At 41.4% G+C, this 23,176-nt stretch overlaps 1 protein-coding gene across 1 annotated transcript in view; it reads left to right on the top strand.

The window, feature by feature from the left end:
• The window catches only part of SV2C (synaptic vesicle glycoprotein 2C), an 87,774-nt gene that overhangs the window by 30,210 nt on the left and 34,388 nt on the right, over window positions 1-23,176 (top strand). The window contains exon 3 of the mRNA XM_068423305.1: window positions 8,341-8,492. Within this exon, the coding sequence (XP_068279406.1) occupies window positions 8,341-8,492 (152 nt within the window). The remainder of the gene's footprint in view (window positions 1-8,340; window positions 8,493-23,176) is intronic.

The raw sequence follows: 23,176 nt of genomic DNA, 5'->3' as shown, positions 1-23,176 counted from the left end.
AACAGAACTGGCCCCAATACTGAGCCATGGGGAACACCACTTGTGACCGTCCACCAACTGGATTTAACTCCATTCACCACAACTCTTTGGGCCCAGTCATCCAGCCAGTTTTTTACCCAGGAAAGAGTACGCCTGTCCAAGCCATAAGCAGTCAGTTTCTCCAAGAGAATGCTGTGGGAAACAGTGTCAAAGACTTACTAAACTCTAGGTAGACGACACCTGCAGCCTTTCCCTCATCCACTAAGTGGGTCACCTTGTCATAGAACGAGATCAGGTTAGTTAGGCAGGACCTGCCTTTCATAAACCCATGCTGCCTGGGCCTGATCACATGGTTGTCCTGTACATCCTGCGTGATGGCATTCGAGATGATCTGCTCCATAACCTTCCCTGGCACCAAGGTCAGACTGACAGGTCTATAGTTCTCCAGATGCTTCTTCCAACCTTTCTTGTAGATGGGCGTCACACTTGCTAACTTCCAGTCACCTGGGACTTCCCCGGTTAGCCAGGACTGCTGATAAATGATGGAAAGTGGCTTGGTGAGCATTTTTGCCAGCTCCCTCAGTACCCTTGGGTGGATCCCATCTGGCCCCATAGACCTGTGTGTGTCTAAATAGTGTAGCAGGTCACTAACCATTTCCTCTTGGATTATGGGGACTTCATTCTGCTCCCTGTCCCTCTCCTCCAGCTCGGTGGGCTGGGTACCCCAAGAACAACTGCTTTTACTATTGAAGACTGAGGCAAAGAAGGCATTAAGTACCTCAGCCTTTTCCTCATCCTTTGTCACTGTGTTTTCCCCCACATCCAATAAAGGATGTAGATTCTCCTTGGCCTGCCTTTTGTTGCAAATATATTTAGAGAAAAATTTTTTGTCTTTTACGGCAGTAGCCAGATTAAGTTCTAGTTGGGCTTTTTCCCTTCTCATTTTCTCCTTGCATAACTTCATGTCATTGTTGTAGTCCTCCTGAGTTGCCTGCCCCTTCTTTCAAAGGTCATAAACTCTCTTTTTTCTCTTGAGTTCAGCTCTCTGTTCAGCCAGACCGGTCTTTTTCCCCACCAGCTTGTGTTTTGGCACATGGGGTAGCCTGCTCCTGTGACTTTAAGATTTCCTTCTTCAAGAATGTCCAGCCTGCCTGGAATCCTTTGCCATTCAGGACTGCCTCCCAAGGGACTCAGTCAACCAGGCTCCTAAACAGGCCAAAGTCTGCCCTTTGGAAGTCCAAGGTAGCAGTTCTGCTGGCCCGCTCCTTACTTCTCCAAGAATCAAAAACTCTATCATTTCATAATCGCTATGCCCGAGACAGCCTCTAACTGTCGCATTACCCACAAGTCCTTCTCTGTTTGCAAACAAGAGGTCCAGTGGGGCACCTTACCTAGGTGGCTCACTAACCAGCTGTGTCAGGAAGTTATCTTCCACACACTCCAGGAACCTCCTGGACTGTTTCCTCTCTGCTGTATTATATTTCCAGCAGACATCTGGTAAGTTGAAATCCCCCATGAGAACAAGGGCTAGCGATCGTGAGACTTCTCCCAGCTGCTTATGGAATATTTTGTCTGCCTCTTCATCCTGGTTGGGTGGTCTATAACAGATTCCCACCATGATACCTGACTTTCAAGTAAAAACTTGAAAAGAGCAATGAAAAAGGAGAAGAAGAAGATCTGCAAAAGAAAGTGTTCATAAACAATGGTTTTGTGATTACCAGTACCGGCAGATCTGAAAGCAATTTGTCTGACACATCTAGCTGAGCAAGTACTACAGGCAAATTCTTCACAACTATATGCTTGAATTTGACATCAAATTTGACTTGATTTTTTAAAATAGTGTTCGGTAAATTTGGAGAATGAATTATTTTCTCATCAGTTCAGCTTCCATCAGAACTGACAGTACTGTAGAGTTTGGTAAATAATCATATGAATCTTTATCACAAGGACTCTCTTGCTGTTAATAGCATACGGGTAACCTGTGTACCTGAAAGACAACTTCTCTAGTATACATAGTCCAAAGAGGCACTTGTATTTAGACATGGGCAGAATTATCAGCAAAGCTTAGTCTATAGTGTGCTGCAGTTTTGTAAGGCTTTATCCAGCAGTTCCCAAGGAGAACCAGTCAATTTGGCTGCTCATTCTTAGATACTTTGTCAGTCTAATGGCAATTCTGAAAGGAAAACAACAGAGGTGTTTTTTAATAAGACTTTAGTAGTGGGGGTAGAGAACTGTTACTAAGAAGAGGGAAGAGTAGGTGCAATTGGACAGAAGGACAAAGTGTGGTGGGCTGTTTCCAAGTCTTAGGAGTGTAACACTGAATCTCTGTTTTGAGCTCTATCGCTTTTTAGCAAATTATGAATAACAAGGCGACAACCTGCAAATGCCATCTCACACAGACGCTATCTTTATCTTAGTCTGGATGTTGTCCAAGTTTGAAAGGGAAGACGACAAGGTATTTCAGAAGAACACCATGCTGCCTTGTGCACTTAGTATTCTGTAAGGGGTTTTTTCCTAATTATCTCTCTTCCTTGTATGCTTTTGTATTTCAAGTCCCTTTCGCTAGTGAATCTGCAAATAAACAGAGGCTTCTATGTGAAGCCAGAGGTTCCTGAATGCCTTGCAGAAGTGTTTTCATCCCAGCTGTCACACTGTGCAGTTGTCAAAATCTGTTGTGACAAATCACAGCTCTGAAGGTAGATTAGCAGACATTTATCATCTTTGTTTGTGACAAAGAAAACAAATGTACCTTAGCTTATTGTTTTTTTCACTGAATCCTACTGTCCTAGTGGCACTTAAATTTCCTTTTTGTTTCACCCTCCCCATAATTTCTCAGAACAAACATGAACAGAGAGTATGCAGAAATAACATTATAGAAGCATAGCTTTCAGTTTGGATGATTATCTGGGGTCAGAAATTGAACCTTCTTTTGCTGAAAAGTGGGATTAGATCAGTTGCTTATTTCTGTATTGTCATTTCCCCCTGAAAAACTGTTGTTCTTCTTGAATCTAAAATAAAAAAAAATGCATCAGAATGTTGGATAAGGACCCACCCTTCTTTGTGAATTAATGGAAGAAACAGTACAACTCTTTTTGAAGTAACAGAGCTGAGCAAATATTACCTACCACCCAAAACACATGCCATATGCACACTGAGTGGAAGTTGAACTATGTAGGAGATGGCTTTCACTAGACTAAATGCAGCTGCAGGGCATGGGTACAAGACAGTGGAGGATGCTGTGTAAATATGAGGATATATGTCCATATATGAGCAAAAGCAGACAGAAAGAAGTAGTCAAAACCTAAAAATGTAGCTAGAAAGATATTAAGATATTGGGGAGAAAAAAACAGAGTGAAAAGTAAGAATAAAATAAGAATTTGGGGGCAGAATGTGTACATTCTATGTAACCAGGATGGCATCAAATAACATGTTCAGTCATTAGTTTTTTCTCCAAATGGAAGTAACCCATAAGGCTCCAAAATTGGCTCATCTTTTGCATCAATAAGGGTAATGCTGATTAGTTGGTATTTCCTTCCAATGGAAGTACATGTTTCTGAGAAAATACCAAAAAAATATGCATTCTGCTCTTGCTTTGGCTCCTTCTAATGGGGTTTATTAAGATCGTGGCTGACATTTGTCATTCTTTTGATTGACATTTATGCCGTTCTCTCCACGTATGAAGCAATATGTGCAGTAGAAGAGTCGTCCTGCTATTTATTAAATGTTGCATATATTCCTACATATTTATTAAAAAAAGACAAGGCTGAAGGAATGCATCCTGTTGTTTTAGGTGCATAGACTGATCCTTATAGAGTGAGAGTTTATTTTATTGTCTTGAGCCAAGCTCTACAAAGTTTTGCCTCCTGCTGGTATTAGACTGTGCCTCATTACAGAATCTGTTATTCTGGAGACAGTTATCACTCATGATCATCAACCCAGAGGTTTAGACCAGCGTTTTTTTTAATCTTTTAGAAAAATGTTCAGACTCTACACAATTTTCCAGCGGAGGTATAAAAACTCTGTATAGTTCATTTGTACATACTCACAATGTATTTACACCTCATAAACAATTTTTGTGACCCTTTAGAAAGCGATGCACAGACTCCCCTCTGTGATCTGTAGATAACAAGTTTATATCCGCTGCTTTGGCTATGATGACTGAAGAAACAACATACATGAATAACAGATAAGATGTAAAAACTTCAGTTTGCTTGAATCATTTGTATTTAAGAAAGTTAAAATCTTCCCATCTTTTAGAATAAACATTCTTTTCAAGTCAGCACAGTTTCCACAGGCTTTTCATCTGCACGTGCAGACATATGTCAAGAAGGATGTAGTTTCACATATCAAATTCTTTTCTACAAATGAGGATGAGCCATATAATTTATCAACATAGTAAAAGCAAACAGCCCACTGTATCAACCCAATTAATTGCCAGAAGCAGACTTAATACTGTATCCTGTGGGAAAATATTACTTGCATTTCCCACAAAACAAAAGATGAAGTCTTCCTACTTTAAAATCAGTGGCAACTCTGCCTTTGATTTTATTTGGAGAATTTGGAATTCCCCCCTGTGCATGCCACCATCGGTTCTACACAATGTTGGTGGGACACTAAGAAGGCGTTCCACTTTCAAACTTGTAATACAAAAATGTTGAGCATCAAATTCTCTTCCTTCCATGTAAAATGGCAGGGCTTGACTGGAGCCACTGAATTATTAAGGGCCTTATATGAGTGTAAATGAAGGTGGGATCTAGCCTTGGATTTTTTTGACTATAGAAGGTGCATTTTTCCTTGCAGCTGTTGGGTGATGTGGTGGGGTTTTTTAATATGAACACTTGATGGATTAATTCATAATGTGCAATAGCTGCTGAAGTATGTGAAAGATTCTCACAATAGCGTGATGGAAGAAGTCAGAGTTGCTCTGATCTTCTCTTGCCCAAGTCTTTGAGAGGTAGTTTATGCTTCTGCTAGCAATGTTCAGTATACCAGATACTACCTTAGTTCTATAATAGTAAATGGCTGTGGTACTAAGCACATATTAAAATTTCTGCAAGAGTCAGACAGAAATTTGTTTGCTTCTTAAAGGCATTGTCTAGGTCCACACAGTTTTTAAGGAGTTCCTCATTGTTCTTTGGTGTGATAACAGCTGTGGCTCTTCCTGCCCTCCCTTTCAGCTGTCACTTGCTCTGCATTTGGGAGCAAGTTTTAGGGAGTGGAAGTACAGCCACTGCCACCCTGAGATTGTCCAGCATAAGAGCAAAAGAAGTCTTCTGCAGGAGGCTGCTTCCTCTCCATCTCCCTCCTCTCTCCTCCAATTCGGCTGTTGATTAGCCTCTCTAAGATTTTCATAATAGTTTTTTAGTCATTGTAACAGATTTGTGACATAGGAAGAGCTTTTTAGGTAGTGGAATCCTCAAAGCTTCTAGCAGTATCACTCTGCACTTACATGAGGCCAGAAGAAAGAATTTAACAATCTGAGAAGTACGTTTCCCATTCACACATTTAAGGTGCAAAGAAGTGCACAACACACTTTACTACACAGTTGCTATGAAAACAGCAGCCGTTTTCTGTATGATGAAAATACATCCTTTGTTTCTCCTTTAGACAGTAGACAACTTATTTTCACTGTTTAACCAATATGAACATAGTATCTGGAGTTCTAAGCTTTTCTTAGCCTTTGGTGTACTCACTGGAAATGTCAAATTAATCACATCAGATGAAACAGAAAAACTATTCTTTTTCGAAGATGATTGTTTTTTTCTGTTTATTTGCATATCCTAAATCAACGTTTTGGTTCGCTGGCTCCAGAATTCGTCTTACATCTCTGAAAGGTCTATTTGTTAGAAAAGTTGCCCTACTGAATTTGTCAGTACAGACAATGCTTCTTCTGTAGCCTTGGAGGACCTTTAGGACATAGCATATGAGTCAACCCATCTGGATCAGTTTTAAACCTTCCATCCTCCATGGTACAGTTGGTTCATGCTGGTGGGTAGGAGATGCCTTTTTTGATGCCTTTGGTCAGGATCTCTGTACATTTTGTGACATTAAGATGGGGTATGTTCCTTCCACTTGAAGCATGCACCCACTTCCTAAACCATGATACCACAAACATTCAAATGACCTACAGGTGCATAACTTACTGCACCCATTGGAAACTCTCCACAAGCCCCACTTCATTGCAATTCCAGCCGAGGAGATTTAAGGGAGATTTCAAGAAGGTTATATGTTGAGTCTTGAATTTCAGAAGCATAAGAACTGTATTTGCCTGAAATGAACTCTTTATAAAGAATGTTTTCAAGCATTTTGCAATAGGAAAACTATTAAAGTGTTAAATATGATTTATCACTAATTGTGCTATATAGAACAGATGGTTTCAGACTGTATTTACTACCATAGTAACTGCATTATAAAAGAAAGAGAAGATCCTGTGCTTCATGAAAAAACATATGAAATGAATAAAAAGGTAAATTTAGAAGAACAGATTCGATAATAAAACAGGTAAATTACCAAATATATATTTACTTGCCACTCTCTATACTTTCCTTAATGAGCAGAAGCAATCAGAGAAAAAAACACTGACTTACCAAAAATTATTCTCTTTAGACAGGGTGCTGTTGCATGAATGTTCTGTGTGCCATGAGCAACTTATTAATCTAGGTCTTCTTGAAAGTGGGCACCTATAACCTCATCAGCATTTTCCAGCTTAGGCAGGAAAGAAGAAGACCTTGTTTCTGGTTCTGCTAGTGATTTTTCCACATTAGAAAAAGAACTCTAATTAGATCCATGAGTACTGTATTTGGGCAATATTGTGGGAGTGCAATTCAAAGCTGTGCCTGAGCCCTGGAGGGTAAGAAATCATGGCTGTAATCTGCTTATACTTTGGGAACTGGAAAGCCCCAAATCCATAGCACGACTGAGGCAGCAGGGCTTCCCCATCACCGCAAAATGTGATTCCACCCTTGGCCATACCCACTCCTCCATTCCTCACTCTGAGCTTCCAGAGGTACCTTTGAGGACAATGTCTCTCATTGCCTGTGACAGGGCAGTTCACTAGTGAAGGCTTTTAGTGTTTTTACCCATGAGAAGAAATGAGAAAAAGCCCTTGTTAGCTGTGTATCTAACAATAATTCGTGGAGGTGTAAACCTTTGCAGAACTGGCAGAAAGTATAAGAATTAGCAGGCTCAACTGTGGGAAACATTCATTGTAAAGCTAAGAGTTGACCATTAGTACTTCATGAAGAGCTGTCTAGAAGGAAGTGACAAAACAGCAGACCCCTAACAAGTATAACAGCTCAATCCAGTATTTCATTGCTGTACCTGAAGACATCTTAAAATAAACTGTATTGCTATGGCACTGAATTTTCTCAGGATTGAAATACCATTTCTGTATTCATGTTTTCCTTGTTAATATTTGTTTTAATCTGTTTCAAACTTCTTTCTTTTTGCTCCCAGTTTGGCAGCTCCCACATGGCAGCAAAAATATGCATTTATCTTTGATATGCAGTTAAAAATTCAAACCATGTGAGATAGTGCTTTAACGTATGTAATCTGTTATGTGAGAATACCTCTTCAAGCTACACAGGTATTTTCTTCAGCAGGAAAAATAAAATCCACAAGGACTTGTCCTATTGTGGAACATTTGACAGCTTTCATTGGTAGTGAGGAGGCAAAGCCAGCAAAAGATGATCTGGAAGCTGGTACTGAAAATCCGAGTTACTCTAAATTTTTGTAAAACCAAGTTGAACAACTTTTTTTGTCCAACTAACCTTCAGACAGTGTTTATTTTTTGACATGTGAAAAACTGAATATTATATGAATGCATAGGCTTTTCATAAAAAAAATAAGTAAAAAAACCAGCATGGGCTTAGCAAATCACGTAGTACAACTGAATAGAACATATTTTTCAAAATGCAAGAAATAAAACTTATTATTAACATAGCTGGCATTTAGTCACTTCTTGATTACCTAAAGCATGGGAGGTAAGACTTAGAGAAGTATCTATTATTCTTTGGGAAAATTATTAATATTTTCAGTGAAAAGCAATGTATTTTGACACTTGTCAGTAGACTGCCATGATTTCAGCATTTTTGTAATGGTGAAAGTCAACGCTTTGTGCTGGTTTCTGTTCCAGCACCTGGCACATTGACAATCCCCTTGAAACACTGAATGCAACGAGTTGTGTCCAAACTGGTGAAAGTTTCCTCAAGAGTTCCCCTATACATGGTACAATTTGAGAAAAAACACTCTTGCCAGAAAAGCTGCTTGTAGATTGGGTTTTCAATGACTGCCGCTATGGGCTTGTTTAAACTTCAACTAGCTGTTACTCTCACTTAATTCATGGTCTGTATCTCCTTTTAGTATCGGTGGAGCTGTGCCAACAGTCTTCTCCTATTTTTCGGAAGTGCTTGCTCGGGAGAAACGAGGTGAACACCTGAGCTGGCTCTGTATGTTTTGGATGATTGGCGGCATCTATGCTTCTGCAATGGCTTGGGCAATAATTCCTCATTATGGTAAGACAAACATCGCCTTGTGATTTGTAGCTCTTCCAGTATGAAAGTAAAGGTCTTGAAGTATAGTTTAAAGAGGGGATTTCAAGTCTGTTCTCAAAATACTGATCCTGCTGTTAAGAAAATCATTGATTTGTTTTGGTGGAACTAATGAGAATAGGTTGTACCCTAAGTAACAAAAAATATATTAAAAGGCACTAAAATTAGCCAATACCTGTATCTAGTCAGATTCTTTAGATTACTGAAAACTTGGACACATGAAAATATAATCGGTGTTATTGTTGAATCTGGAGAAAAGAGGTGATGTGGAGACTTGCATCAGGGAAAATAAATTTAAAATTTTTGGATGTCCAATTTGTGCTCGCTTTGTTCGTTTGATACAGAGATAAAATGTCAATTACACATTCTTGAGGGAGAAGAGTAAGAACTATCTTAATGTTTGCAGTACTAGTTCTGAATATAAAGCTGTGCTGAATGTTTCATTCTTAGTAGATCTTTTTAGTGGAATAGAAATAGAGAAATTGAACAGTGTGTTTAAATGCTGTAGGGGTGAATGAGGGCAAATAAGGCAGAAAGCTTGCCGTGGCTGAAGTTATACACATGTGCAATATAAGCCACTTTGCAAAAGAGCTCTTTACTGCCTTGACATGGTTAAACATTATGTGGAGGTACAGATTCAATTCTTAGTCTTGGGCTTGCCTTTTAGATAGAAGAGTTAAGTGCTCACGGGTCTCCAGGGTTGCTGAGACTGCTCAGGGGTTTTTAAAAATCAGCCTCTTCAAGCACTTCTCCCTGGCACTCCTCAAGATAAATAAAGCAGCGTTGTGAGTTAGCTGGCATCCAAAGCAGCTTTCTTTAGCCAAGTAATGAGGTTTATTGCAGTTGGATTGTGAAAGAGAGGACAACTTTGTAAGGTTTGCCCAAAGTGATTGGAACACTTAGCAAGCAGTAATGTCCAGAAATAAATTATAATCATGCAGAATAATCAAACATCTAGGCTGTTGCACTAAAATTAATTTTAGAGTCCAGTACATGCAACCTGAATCTATGTCTTCAACCTTGCCTTTTGGCTTCGAATTGCTGGAATCAAAGAGAGGATTTTTTGCTGACAAGGCACAATGTGGATATTTTTTTTTTCTAATTAGTAAATTGCTTTGGATGGCAAGTACAATTTGCTTTCCTATGGATTTTTATTTTCTTTATCTTTCAGTGGAAAATACAAACATTATGACAGATTGATTTACATAGGTTGTCTAATTCCATTGTAGATTGTATAAATAACTCAATAACTTTTACTGAGGTACTTTTAAAACATCACATGGCAGTATCTCTCAATGAATAATAATACACTTCCTTATACCAAAGCAGTGGCACTAGAGGGAAAAATTTTCTTCTTTCATTAGCAATGGAAGAATATCAGTAACAAAAAGCCATGCAGAACTGTTAATTTTTTGTGTCCTTCTGCAAAAATATTTATGAAATCACTTAAGACTAAAGAATGTAAAAACCAATTTTAGAAGCAGTGTTCTTCAGTGTTAGCCATATAGATCACTTGCCTTTCAGTCTATTAAGGAAAGTCGTAATAGCCAAAAAGAGGGCTAAAAATCAAGCTGTTAACAACAGAAACAGTCCTTTCTCACAGGAAAAGAAGTGGGTTTAAACATCATTTTGGCAAAATTGAACAGAATTTGTGGGTTTTTATGAGGTCTTAAAATTCTCTTAACTGTAAATCAGACCTTTTCATTATGTTGTAAGTGTAAAACCTGTGTCTTTTAGTTCCTAGTACAAACATGGAATCACCCCAGCTCAGGATCAGGGGCAAACTGCTTCATTGTCACAATGCTGTGCCAAGCTCTCAGGCATTGCCAAGGGCTCCCAGGGCAAACCCTGCACTGGCACTTGGGAAAGCGCAGACACACATCGCTGTACACTCCTGGAAACACTCCAGGTCAGGCGAATACTAGCACAGATCTGTGCACCATTTGTATCATGCACATTCATGAGGAGGCTATTGTAATTGTATTTTATTTTTTACAATTTCTACGTGGTTTCCATGGAATTATTTTGCCAGTATTAAGCAAAGATACGGATTTTTCTCCAAATCACTTCCAGTCCTTCTCATCATTCACGTCTCCACTGACCAGGAAGCAAAACATAATTATAAACAAAGCAGCCCACCCGCTTCTCAGCCTCATTTACATAGTGCATAGGGATTTCTGAGATCTCTGCTTCTCACATGAGGAATCGACAGAGTTGTTTTTTCCCAGATGAACTCAGAAGTTACTCAACGACAGTGAATGAAGTTGCATCTGTTGAAAAGCAATAAACTGCCAATGAGCATAGTGGAATTATTCTTAAATGAATAGAAAAGCACCAGGCCAACAGAGTAGAATAATTTCATAGTTTTTTTTTCCTTCCTCTTTTACAAATGTATTCCTTTCATTTGTACTGTTTCTTATATAAGCCACTTTAAAGTCCTAGATTCACAGCTGGTATATGTTATCTTGCTCAAGGCAGCCAGTGAAGCTATCTATGCAAGTTTACCAGTTGAACATTTAGCTCTATGTTTCTGTGAGAAAACAAAGAAAACAAACTTGAGGAAACTGCCGCAGGTTGCGTCAGGGGAGGTTTAGATTGGATATCAGGAAAAATTTCTTCACTGAAAGGATTATCAAACATTAGAACAGGATGCCCAGGGAAGTGATGGAGTCTCCATCCCTGGAGGTATTTAAAAAACGTGTAGATGTGGTGCTTAGGGACACGGTTTTGTGGTTGTCTTGGCAGTGTTAGGTTAATGGTTGGATCTTGAAGGTCCTTTCCAACCAAAACGATTCTGTGATTCCGTGATTCTGTGAAAGATTACATTCTCTATACGTAACAGTTTATCTCTGTTTCTGTTCAAGCAGCATAGGAGTGTCTGAAACCTGAGTAATGCTCTGAAACACAAAATAAAAGGAAGCTAACAGTTGCCCTTGGCATCAGTGTGTTGTTAAGAGAGGAATCAGTGTAATGTAGTGCTGCAGTGACAACATACAGAAAGGCTAATATCATCTGGAAGATAAGCATATTGTCTATAGCTGTTGGTTTTTTGTTTAAAAATTGAAAATGGAGATAGACTTGTTCAGGGTGTCTGAAAGAGGAGTTCAGGTCATGGATGAGCTATTAGAAGAAACATCTGCAAAGAAATGCTTCTAATTGCTGCCAATTAACAAAGTCCCAGATTAGGCCACTACAAAGAAATTGCTTTATGCACTACTTAGATCAGGCTGGATAGAAAGGAAAATTACCATTTCATAAATCATATTGCAAGTGCAACTTTAAATTTAGCATCATGTTTCAAGGTAGATTAGTTCTAAGATTGTCAAATGTGTCAAATGTGTATTACAATATTCTTTAAAAGGTTCATTTTTTGAAATAATGAAGAATCTTAAGAGTGAGAACTCACATTTCAGTTTAAAATCTGGGTAGTGATATATTACCATTATTTTACACCAAGTTTATGTGTTAGTCTGAGGATAAGAATCAAAAAGAGTTACGCAAGTTGTTCTAGCAATTTTACCCCTTTAATAAAAAGACCAAAAAAGACGCAAAAGAAAGTTATAAAATCATCAGTTCTACCAAAAAAATATATTGCCTGTCATAAATATGTATTATTTTAAAAATTAGTTTCCATTTTTATTGTACCATATCTCCGAACTAAAAATCAGAGGAAGCTGGATAAGGATTTCAGTGAATTTAACCTATCAGTTTTGGTATTCCATGTAGTCTTAAATTTTGCATATATGATGTATGCAAACCTTTTCTGGCTTGATAAACTACAGAAAAACCTTTTGAAATTGGAAACATTCCCTGGAGTATTTTGCTTAGTGACAAAAAAATATTGACCTCATTGATTTGTAAATCTTGTTCCTGAACAAGGGGAACACATGGCTGAAAAGAAATTATATTGTAAGGCAGAGAACAGGATGGTGCAGGTGTCAAGGCTGCTACAGCATAAAATGCACTTGAAATCTGAAGCTTTCCCCACACTCTTAACTTCCCACTTCTGATATTTACCAGAGGAGAGAGGAGATAACCATGTCAAACAGCTTTAGTGAACAAATCTCCACGATATGATCAGAAACAGAGACATTACTTCCATATATATCAGTCAAATTCCAATTAAATTAAGCTACATTATTCACTAAAAGACTACAAAATTAGTAATATAGAATCAAGGAAATAGGAAACATGCTACTTTCTAACACACCCAATGCAAAAAGCAGATTTAAGTCTTTAGTCTGAACATTTTATGCAGACTGGTATAACCACATTGCATAACAGAACTTAATCTAAACTATTCATTTTTCATCAGTAGAGTCTTTTTTCCACTTCATTGAGGACCAGCTACTTGTGTTCATGAGAGAGGTATTTAGCACCATTCAGGGAACACAAATTTGGAGGAGAAAGAGGTGGAATAAGAAATCTAAGCAGAAAGCATTCCATTTCAGAATTGAAGATTTCTTACCTAGCTATAATGTGTCTCTCTAGGTCTAAGTAGGAAAGTATTAACTTGTTCACTATTTAAGCAGTTTTTTCCATTGCGTCTGAAAACAACTGGTATTTATCCTGTGACTGAAAGAGGGCAAGTTACAAATGATATTTCTATTCCAGTTGTTAGAATTTTACTAAACTAAAGAAAGCAATTTTTTTCTGAATATATAATTTTTTTAAAAGAGAATAACTTTTTTTTCAGTAACACAGAACTTAAAAATGCAGACATAGAAGTGTCCAAACAATGGACTCACACTTGACTTGCAAAACATTGTATTTAAAAGATTAATGGTAAATTCTATTTTTAAAATGTATAATTATGTCTCCTACTGGAGATTTTGTATTCTTTTCCTGGTTTGTGAAATATATTTGCTCCTACTTTTCTCTGAAGATCTTTGCCTTTTAATTTTCTCATGCCAATAACCTTAAATGAGTTTAAATGGCAGAAGCTGGCATTTAGTTTAGATAGGAAAGAGGTTAAGTTTTAAATACAGATGTATTTAATATAAACTACCAAACAGAGTTACAGAACCTCCGTCAGAGGAGGTTTTTAAGGGCACATCAAACCACAGCCTGTCCTCAATAGTTTAGGACCATGCTAAATTCAGCAAACCTACTACTGGAGACCTGTTGTCTGTTCTTAATTCTACTTTTTGTAAGTAGAGAAGTATTTTCACAGGCATTGGAGTCCATGAATGGCTTCTATTTCTAACCGAGTGTAACTGTGATTAGAGTGGACCAATCTGTTTTTCTTTTGAGAAAGTGGCTTGCAAAATGGCCTGAAAAACATCTCTCAATTTGTAGAGGAAGATTTTTGAGGTGAAGCAGATCAATTCGCCTGAAGAAATTAAATTTACTGGCAACAAAAAAGATCTTTTTATCACCTTTTGGTAGGTAACTCAAGAGTAGTTTCTGTAGTGTTTTCTATTGCCATGTTTGCTTTGTTCTTGTGGCATCCAATTGCAGATAAAAAAGGTAAACATATTTTCAAAACTGTAATAAAGTCCCTTGCTGTATGAAATCCTTGTGAACTTTACTGTAGTAAAATAGGCAAGGAGGTAAGCAGAGCCGCGTGCAGCAGCTATGCAGATGAGATGGAGAGCTACTGGTTCACTGTGCAACTCAGAGCATGGTACTGTATATACTGGTATATACTAGTATATACTAGCATATATACTGGTACTGTAGTACCAGGCAGTGTTAATGGTGTAGTTAATCTCCCAGCCTGCGGCAAACTAAACTGAGAACATGATGGACTAAAACTCTTCAGTGGCAATGAAGTCAGAAAAACTTTTAACTCCCTTATTCTGTCTTCTTTTGTTGGGCTAAAGGGTTTCTCAGTGGCACATGGCAGCAGCAGTATTGGGATAAAAAATCCTATGGCAATGCTATGTATTATCAGTGGGGTTATAGGGCATGGTGAGAACTTGATTAGCAATAAAAGCAGAAGGATCTCAGGAGCCATCCATCTTTCAGCACTTCTGATGAGCAGAACTGGATCCTTCTGAGTGCTGGGAGCTGCAAGTGTGTATGTACGGAGATTTCAGTCTAGCCTGCTGGTCTCCTCCCATTATGCGGAGACAAGAGTTTAGTGCATTAGCAAAGTGGAGTCAAAAGGTTGCACTCTTCTGTAGTGATGATTATTCCAAGGTGAATGCTGTGACAGCGGCGGCAGCAGCGAAAGCGGCGGCAGCGACTTGAGGTTAGTGCGGGGGCGAGGGCGACATCGGGCTTAACCGGGCAGTTTTTCGTACTCTGGGCCCCCCCTGAGCCCCCCGCGAGCATCAGCCCCGCGAGCATCAGCCCCAAGCTGCTTCCCCCTGACCCCGGACCCGGAGGTTCCCGGCAACGAATCAGGAGAGGAGGGGGCGTAGCCGGAGGCACCGCGGAGGCACCGCGCGCGATTTAAGCAATTTAAACGCTCCACCCCCTGTTATTGGGTGATAAAAAGTCCCTGCCCAGAAGGGAGTGGGACACTCAGCAGTGCCTGTGTGAGTCAGCAGTGACTGGGTGTGTCCCAGGGCAGGAGAGGCTCCTTCAGGGCAGGAGAGGCTGCAGTCGTTTGCAGCTCGTTGGGGAGGGCGCTGACTCCCTCCCAGTGCACAAGGCGAGGAAGGTGCCAAGGAGCTGTGAACCAGGGGTGGCACCAACAGGTATTTCCCAGTTCAGTGAAAGAACAATGGTATCTACCCGGTGGAAGAAGACCAAAATGGATGTGGGAACCCAGACAGAGCTCCCACGGAAGGAGGCGATGGTGCAGGTTGCGGGCTGCAGGGAATGCTACAGCGTCTCTGTGGTGTCAGGGGGCTGTGTGCGCTGTGAGCAGGTAGATGATCTGCTTGGCCGAGCGGCACAGCTGCAAAGCCAGGTTGAAAGGCTTCAAGCCGAAGTAGAAAGGCTTAGGAGCATTCGGGAGGCTGAAATGGAGATAGACTGGTGGAGCCAGGCTCTGCCCTCCCTGCAACAAAAATGGGAGCACCTGCTGGAGAGCTCCCAGGATCGAGGGACCCCTGTACTCTGCCCCTCTCAGGTGGAAAACAATAACCTAGAGGAGAGGAGTGAGTGGAGGCAAGTCTATGACTGTGGCAAAAGGCAAGTGCCCTCCTTGCCTACCTTGCCTCCACAGGTGCCTCTGAGCAATAGATATGAAGCCCTAATGGAATACAGCCGGTCCAATGGGGATGTGGTGGAGAGGCAACCTATATCAGAGGTCCCACCACAGTCAGAAAAACCTGTCAGGCGTATAGCTACCTCCTCCACAAGGAAGAAGAGAAGAGTTTTAGTGGTTGGAGACTCCTTCCTAAAGGGATCTGAGGGCCCAATATGCAGAGCTGACCCCCATCACAGGGAGGTCTGCAGCCTGCCTGGAGCCCGAATCAGGGATATCACCAGGCAACTCCCCAACCTGGTGAAGGCCACAGACTACTACCCCCTGCTGATCTTCCAGACAGGTGGGGAAGAAGCTGCATCCCGTAGTCTGAAGGGGATGAAGAAAGACTACAAGGCCCTAGGACGGTTGGTGAAAGAGTCTGGGGCACAAGTTGTTTTCTCCTCCCTCCTTCCATTTTCAGGTGATGACGTGGGATGGAATAGTAGGATTCTCTCTATTAACGCCTGGCTACGAGACTGGTGCTACAGGCAGGGCTTTGGGTTCTTTGATAATGGCTGGTTTTATAAGACAACAGGCGTGACAGTGATACATGGGAAAGGTTTATGTCGTAGGGGCAAAAGGGTTCTGGGACAGGAATTAGCAGGGCTCATTCGGAGAGCTTTAAACTAGATTCGAAGGGGGATGGGGTAGTAGCTGGGCTTGCACCACTGGGGCAACGCTCTAGTGTTGAGGTAGACCAGGAGGCCTCCCATCCCCCTGGGGTGAAATCGGTGTGCCCAGCTCGCTCCCTGAAATGCCTGTACACCAATGCACGCAGCATGGGGAATAAACAGGAGGAGTTAGAAATCCGTGTTCGGTTGGGGGGCTATGATCTAGTGGCAATTACAGAGACTTGGTGGGATGCCTCGCATGACTGGAATGTGGTCATGGATGGCTATGTCCTGTTCAGGAAAGACAGGCCACTAAGGAGAGGTGGTGGAGTTGCTCTTTATGTGAGTGAGCAGCTAGAATGTATTGAGTTCTGTCCAGGGGCGGATCAGGAGCAAGTTGAGAGTTTGTGGGTGCGAATTAAGGGGCAGGCTGGCAGGGGTGATACTGTTGTGGGTGTCTATTACAGGCCACTGGATCAGGATGAGGAGGGTGATGAGGCCTTCTACAGGCAGCTGAGAGCAGTCTCGCAATTACAGGGCCTGGTTGTTGTGGGGGATTTCAACTACCCTGATATTTGCTGGGAGGCCTACTCAGCCAGCCATCCCCAGTCCAGGAGGTTCCTCCAGTGCATTGATGATAACTTTCTGATGCAAATGGTGGATGAGCCAACTAGGAGAGGAGCGCTGCTGGATCTTATCCTCACTAACAAGGAGGGTCTGGTTGAAGAGGTGAAGGTTGAGGGCAGCCTTGGTTGTAGTGACCATGAGATGGTGGAGTTCAGGATCTCATGTGGCAGGAACAGAATAGCTAGCAGAATCACAACCCTGAACTTCAGGAGGGCCAACTTTGGCCTTTTCAAGCAATTGCTAGGGGAAATCCCATGGGACAGGGTACTAGAAGGTAAGGGGGCCCAAGATAGTTGGTTAGCATTCAAGGACTGCTTCTTCCGAGCTCAAGATCAGAGCATCCCAACAGGTAGGAAGTCAAGGAAGGGTACCAGGAGACCTGCATGGTTGAACAGGGAACTGCTGGGCAAACTCAAGTGGAAGAAGAGGGTGTACAGATCGTGGAAGGAGGGGCTGGCCACTTGGGAGGAATAGAAGTCTGTTGTCAGAGGATGTAGGGAGGCAACTAGGAAAGCTAAGGCCTCCTTGGAATTAAACCTTGCAAGAGAGGTCAAGGACAACAGAAAGGGCTTCTTCAAATACATTGCAGGTAAAGCCAACACTAGAGGCAATGTAGGCCCACTGATGAATGAGGTGAGGGCCCTGGAGACAGAGGATAAAAAGAAGGCAGAGTTACTGAATGCCTTCTTTGCCTCTGTCTATACTGCTGGAGGCTGTCCTGAGGAGTCCCGGACCCCTGAGGCACCAGAAGAAGTCAGGATAGAGGAGGAATCTGTCTTGGTAGATGAGGGCTGGGTCAGGGACCAATTAAGCAACCTGGACGTCCATAAATCCGTGGGCCCTGATGGGATGCACCCGCGGGTGCTGAGGAAGCTGGCGGAAGTCATTGCTAGGCCACTCTCCATCATCTTTGCTAAGTCGTGGGCAATGGGAGAGGTGCCTGAGGACTGGAGGAAAGCGAATGTCACTCCAGTCTTCAAAAAGGGCAAGAAGGAGGACCCGGGTAACTATAGACCGGTCAGCCTCACCTCCATCCCCAGAAAGGTGATGGAACAACTTGTTCTTGGTGCTGTCTCTAGGCACATCAAGGATAGGGGGATCATTAGGGGCACTCAGCATGGCTTCACCAACGGGAAGTCATGCTCAACCAACTTGATAGCCTTTTATGAGGATGTTACCCGGTGGATAGATGATGGTAAAGCTGTGGATGTGGTCTATCTCGATTTCAATAAAGCGTTTGACACGGTCTCCCACAGCATCCTCGCAGCTAAACTGAGGAAGTGTGGTCTGGATGATCAGGTAGTGAGGTGGATTGTGAACTGGCTGAAGGAAAGAAGCCAGAGAGTGGTGGTCAATGGGACAGAGTCCAGTTGGAGGTCTGTGTCTAGCGGAGTCCCGCAAGGGTCGGTTCTGGGACCAGTTCTATTCAATATATTCATTAATGACTTGGATGAGGGATTAGAGTGCACTGTCAGCATGTTCGCTGATGACACCAAACTGGGAGGAGTGGCTGACGCGCCGGAAGGCTACGCAGCCATTCAGAGGGACCTGGACAGGCTGGAGAGTTGGGCGGGGAGAAATTTAATGAAATATAACAAGGGCAAGTGTAGAGTCCTGCATCTGGGCAAGAACAACCCCATGTACCAGTACAAGTTGGGGGCAGAGCTGTTGGAGACCAGCGTAGGGGAAAGGGACCTGGGGGTCCTAGTGGACAACAGGATGACCATGAGCCAGCAGTGTGCCCTTGTGGCCAAGAAGGCCAATGGCATCCTGGGGTGTATTAGAAGGGGTGTGGTCAGCAGGTCAAGAGAGGTTCTCCTCCCCCTCTACTCTGCCCTGGTGAGGCCGCGTCTGGAATATTGTGTCCAGTTCTGGGCCCCTCAGTTCAAGAAGGACAGGGAACTGCTCGAGAGAGTCCAGCGCAGAGCCACGAAGATGATTAAGGGAGTGGAACATCTCCCTTATGAGGAGAGGCTGAGGGAGCTGGGTCTCTTTAGCTTAGAGAAGAGGAGACTGAGGGGTGACCTCATTAATGTTTATAAATATGTAAAGGGCAAGTGTCAAGAGAATGGAGTCAGGCTCTTCTCAGTGACATCCCTTGACAGGACAAGGGGCAATGGGTGCAAGCTGGAACACAGGAGGTTCCACTTAAATATGAGGAAAAACTTCTTCACGGTGAGGGTGACTGAACACTGGAACAGGCTGCCCAGAGAGGTTGTGGAGTCTCCTTCTCTGGAGACATTCAAAACCCGCCTGGACGCGTTCCTGTGTGATATGGTCTAGGCAATCCTGCCCCAGCAGGGGGATTGGACTAGATGATCTTTCGAGGTTCCTTCCAATCCCTAACATTCTGTGATTCTGTGATTCTGTGATTCTGTGATTCTGTGATTCTGTGATTCTGTGATTCTGTGAATTTTTCCCCAGTACATAAATGTTACATGGTGTAGGTTTTAGACAATATAAGGAAAAAGTGGAGCTTTTTCTGTTAGTCAGCATTTATTTTTGTAGAAATTAAAAGGTTAACAAATGGCTTTGTTACTAAGATGAAGGACTACAAGCCAGATTTTTTGCTAGCAGCTTGTGTAGGCTACATTTTTTTCAACAGTAACCCATGAACTTGGGTATCTCAAGGTCTTGGTTAAGATTGTACCTGGATGAGTATAGAAAATTCTTGACCACTTTGAAAAATTAGGGTCTCAACTTCATTATTACTTGTCTGTAAAAAATCCCACTATTAATTATTTTGTTGAGATTGCACAGGTTAATTTCTGTAAGGCATCTTTAGACACAATTTTTCTGCTCAAATCTATAAGCTTCAAAGCATCAAAGTTGATGGCGATGCTGTAAATAAGTGGCTGTTGCTTTTATAGATAACGCCGCATTTCAAGTATTTCTTGTAGCACTTCTAAATTCTGAGACGTGTGTTAGAGGTGGGTCTGAGCATCAGAGGAACAGCTTGGTTTCACTCATGGCTATTTCATCAGCTGCTCCCATCATTTCCTCAGCAACATGGCGCCCAGCAGCTTATAAATACATTATAAATCATGGTTTCATCTTAGTGAAAGGATCACCAAGTTTCTTCTTCCACCCTTGCTTTGCTGTAGTCCCTAGAGAATTTGACTCTTTCTGACGCAGTGCACCCATCCAATCAAAAGACCAGGTTCCACTTACGTGATTTATTATAAAAAGAGCCACTTGACTGATTTCATATTGCTGCATCACTGTGGTGACTGTGTCCAAAACAACCAGGGAAAGAAAGTATACTCAGTAGTCATATCTACAGAGATGCTTTACTGCAGTTCCTTGTATGTCAACACCTAATTAATGTAGGTTGGAAGTAGGAAAAGCAGTTATGTGATGGCTGTTTGGTTTCCTTATTTGACATTGAAACATGCTGAAACAGGATGCCATGAATGATTTAGACGTGCAAGAGGTGTATCAATGATGTCTTCTTTAATCTTGCAGAAGGCAAATATGAGAAAAGCATGATTAGCAGCAAAAGGAAAAGGAATAAACTGCTTACTGATGATAAGACAAAAAGTAATGAGCTGAAATTTCTGTCAAGGGGAGATAGTATCGATAATGAAAAAGACTTTTTAATGGTGTATTAGTTAATTATCTGAATAAAACTGCTATGAAAGTAGTGAAATCTCAGCCACTGTAACTCCTTAAGAACATATTTTGAGAATATTGTAGGGGCCATCACTGATTCTGATTTGGAGCAAGTGGATGCACTGCATGCCCCCTCAAGGTCCCATGGTCCCATCCACCCCTGTTCTCGGGAAACTATTAAACAGATACTGTTGCTCCAGAGTGTGCTGGGGGAGGCCAGAAAAGAGCAAATGAAGGAAACAAAGATAAAAGGAGGAGTGAACTTCAGAAATTAGAAGAAAAAAGCAAAAGAAAAAGGAGCAGCACTGGACATTCCCAGCACATGTAGGAAAATGTCCGTCTATCAAATTATTCTGCTGAGTAATGCTGGTAGAAAGGGAAATGAAAAAGTCGATCTTTCCCTAATCTTGAAAATTCTGGACCCTCTATCTAAAAATCATTACTTTCTTATTTTTCTGAAACCTTTCCCTAATAGTCTGCCTTTTCATGGTGGTTCAGCACAAATCCAAGCCATGGCAGCAGCTGTTTCAGAAAAAGCTGAGCCCAAGGCTCCATTTTCTATTGCACAGTAGCTTCTGTTCTCTGCAGAAGATCTCTGAATTTTATTAGTCGTCCAGAACAAAGAGAGATGCCAAAGAAGATGGCCTGGGGAAGAGCTGCGTGTGTCTTTTCTCAGTTATAAAAAGCCGATGAATGCACTAATAAATCTGCAGAATTTTAAATCAACATATGTATAATTTTTTAGACTTGGAGAAAACATTTGATCCAAATTTTAAAACCAAAAGTAGCTCTTCAATTTTGCCTTCTCCATACAATTGCCTTTTTGTTGATCTTCTGTCTTCAGTATCCATGAATCTATGGGTACCTTAACCAATGAAAAATACTGTTTGAGATTTAAAAGAAGAAGTTGGAACTTTGTTAAGGTTGAATATGCATTTGCAAGGAGACTCTGTCATGCTGAATTAATGGGATAGATCATATATAAAGGCATCTACTACATAATGCAACATCTGTTGATCTGTTTTGCGTTCCAGTAAGAGGCAAAATGATTCCCCATGTGCTATGCTTCCCCCCCATACTTAGTGCACATCCATTAATCTGATATTCTGCAGGCTGAAGCTGTATCTATACTTATAAAATCCAAGTTAATTAAAGTGCGTACCAGGCAGTTTTAATGTTAACTTGAGTTATCAACTCCTGCTGGTGAATTGTTCTTCATTTGAAATAATTCTATGAAATTAGATTACATTCAATGTGGATACTTTAAAAAAAATCTTCATCTTTAGGAACAACAAGAATGACAGAACAGAGCAGAATTTAGAACAGCTGCTTATGCAAATCCATCTAGGAAAGCAAAACTAATCACTTTGGTTATCAGTTTGTTATTTTCTGTGCCCTAATGCAGGGTTTGATATGGTCATTTTAATGTTTATATTTGCAAGCCTTAGAAGCTTAAGTAGCTTTTAGCACATCTACTTAATAAGCACTAAAGATGCTCATTAGTGAGCTTCAAATATAACCTTCTTCTGGGCTCTTTAGGTTGACTGTGAAAGAGAAAATTTGTTTATTGAGAGGTTCAGTAGAAAACTAGCAAATTGTTTTGTGAGCAGAGAAGTTATGAGGCCCAGTTTCCTAGGGGTTTCTGTCAGTGCCCCTGCGATCCTGGCTAACCCCTTTCTCCCCTCTCTTCCTCTATACCCCTTACAGGGCACCTCAGCAGTCCAAGTTTCTCCAGGTTTTTTCCAGATCCCTTTCTGCTATAGCCGCTACAGTTGCCCATCCTTGTTCCCAGCACTGTGCAACAAGAAACACTCAGCTTCTCACACCTTCACCATGCTCCCTGCGGCATTACAACCGTCTTCAGTCCAGCAGCTGTCAGGGAGGGGGGCAACATGTTTTGGCTTGGGTCAGACCGGTGCCAGAGCCAATGGATGGCATGGCTGTGGCGTGGTCCCAGCCCCCAGGCTGGCTGCAGCTTCCCAGAGGGACGACTGACTTCTCCTGCCTTTTCTTCCATCCTCTGATGGGGTCTCTCCCCTCTGCCTGGGCAGTGCATTTCACAACGCTTTGGGGAACGTGATTATCTTTGAGACTGTTTCTTTCTGTCAGATTTGATTGAAGTAGGTCAATGGTTTAAATGATGCTGGTGGAAGAACTGACAGACAGGTGAACAGACTGTTGCCATAAACATCCCTCTCTAACACAATAAATATAATTTTCCACAGAAACCATAGTAATAGTCAATCATTCTTGACGACAAAAAACATAAAAATAACCCAATAACTCCTCAGCCTTAGTTTTAATGAAAACTCAGTTTCGAACAATGAATAGGCCTTAAGTATAAGTTAAGAAAAATTACATACAAATTAATGAAGCTACCTTAGAAGTCTGGCCAGTGGCCATCAGAAATGCCTGCAGCGTCAGGCATAACCCTTGCTTTTCACTTCCAGAAACAAAGAAGATGCTAATCTGATGAGATTTCTTCTTTGTTCAAATTTTTATTGTTAAAAAGACAAAAAAGTTTTTGGTTTTGTGATTGATCTATAACAGAAGAAAAATTCAGGTGATTTGTACAGATGGGCAAAAGAAGAGGTCACTGGTCTTACTCTGATATTATTCAGATACATAAATGTATTATTTTTCTCTAGAACACA

Source organism: Nyctibius grandis, chromosome Z (assembly GCF_013368605.1).
Source record: "Nyctibius grandis isolate bNycGra1 chromosome Z, bNycGra1.pri, whole genome shotgun sequence".
In the NCBI taxonomy this organism is placed as follows: domain Eukaryota; kingdom Metazoa; phylum Chordata; class Aves; order Nyctibiiformes; family Nyctibiidae; genus Nyctibius; species Nyctibius grandis.
The sequence above is the reverse complement of the archived record's forward strand: the minus strand, read 5'-3'. Positions and strand labels throughout refer to the sequence as shown.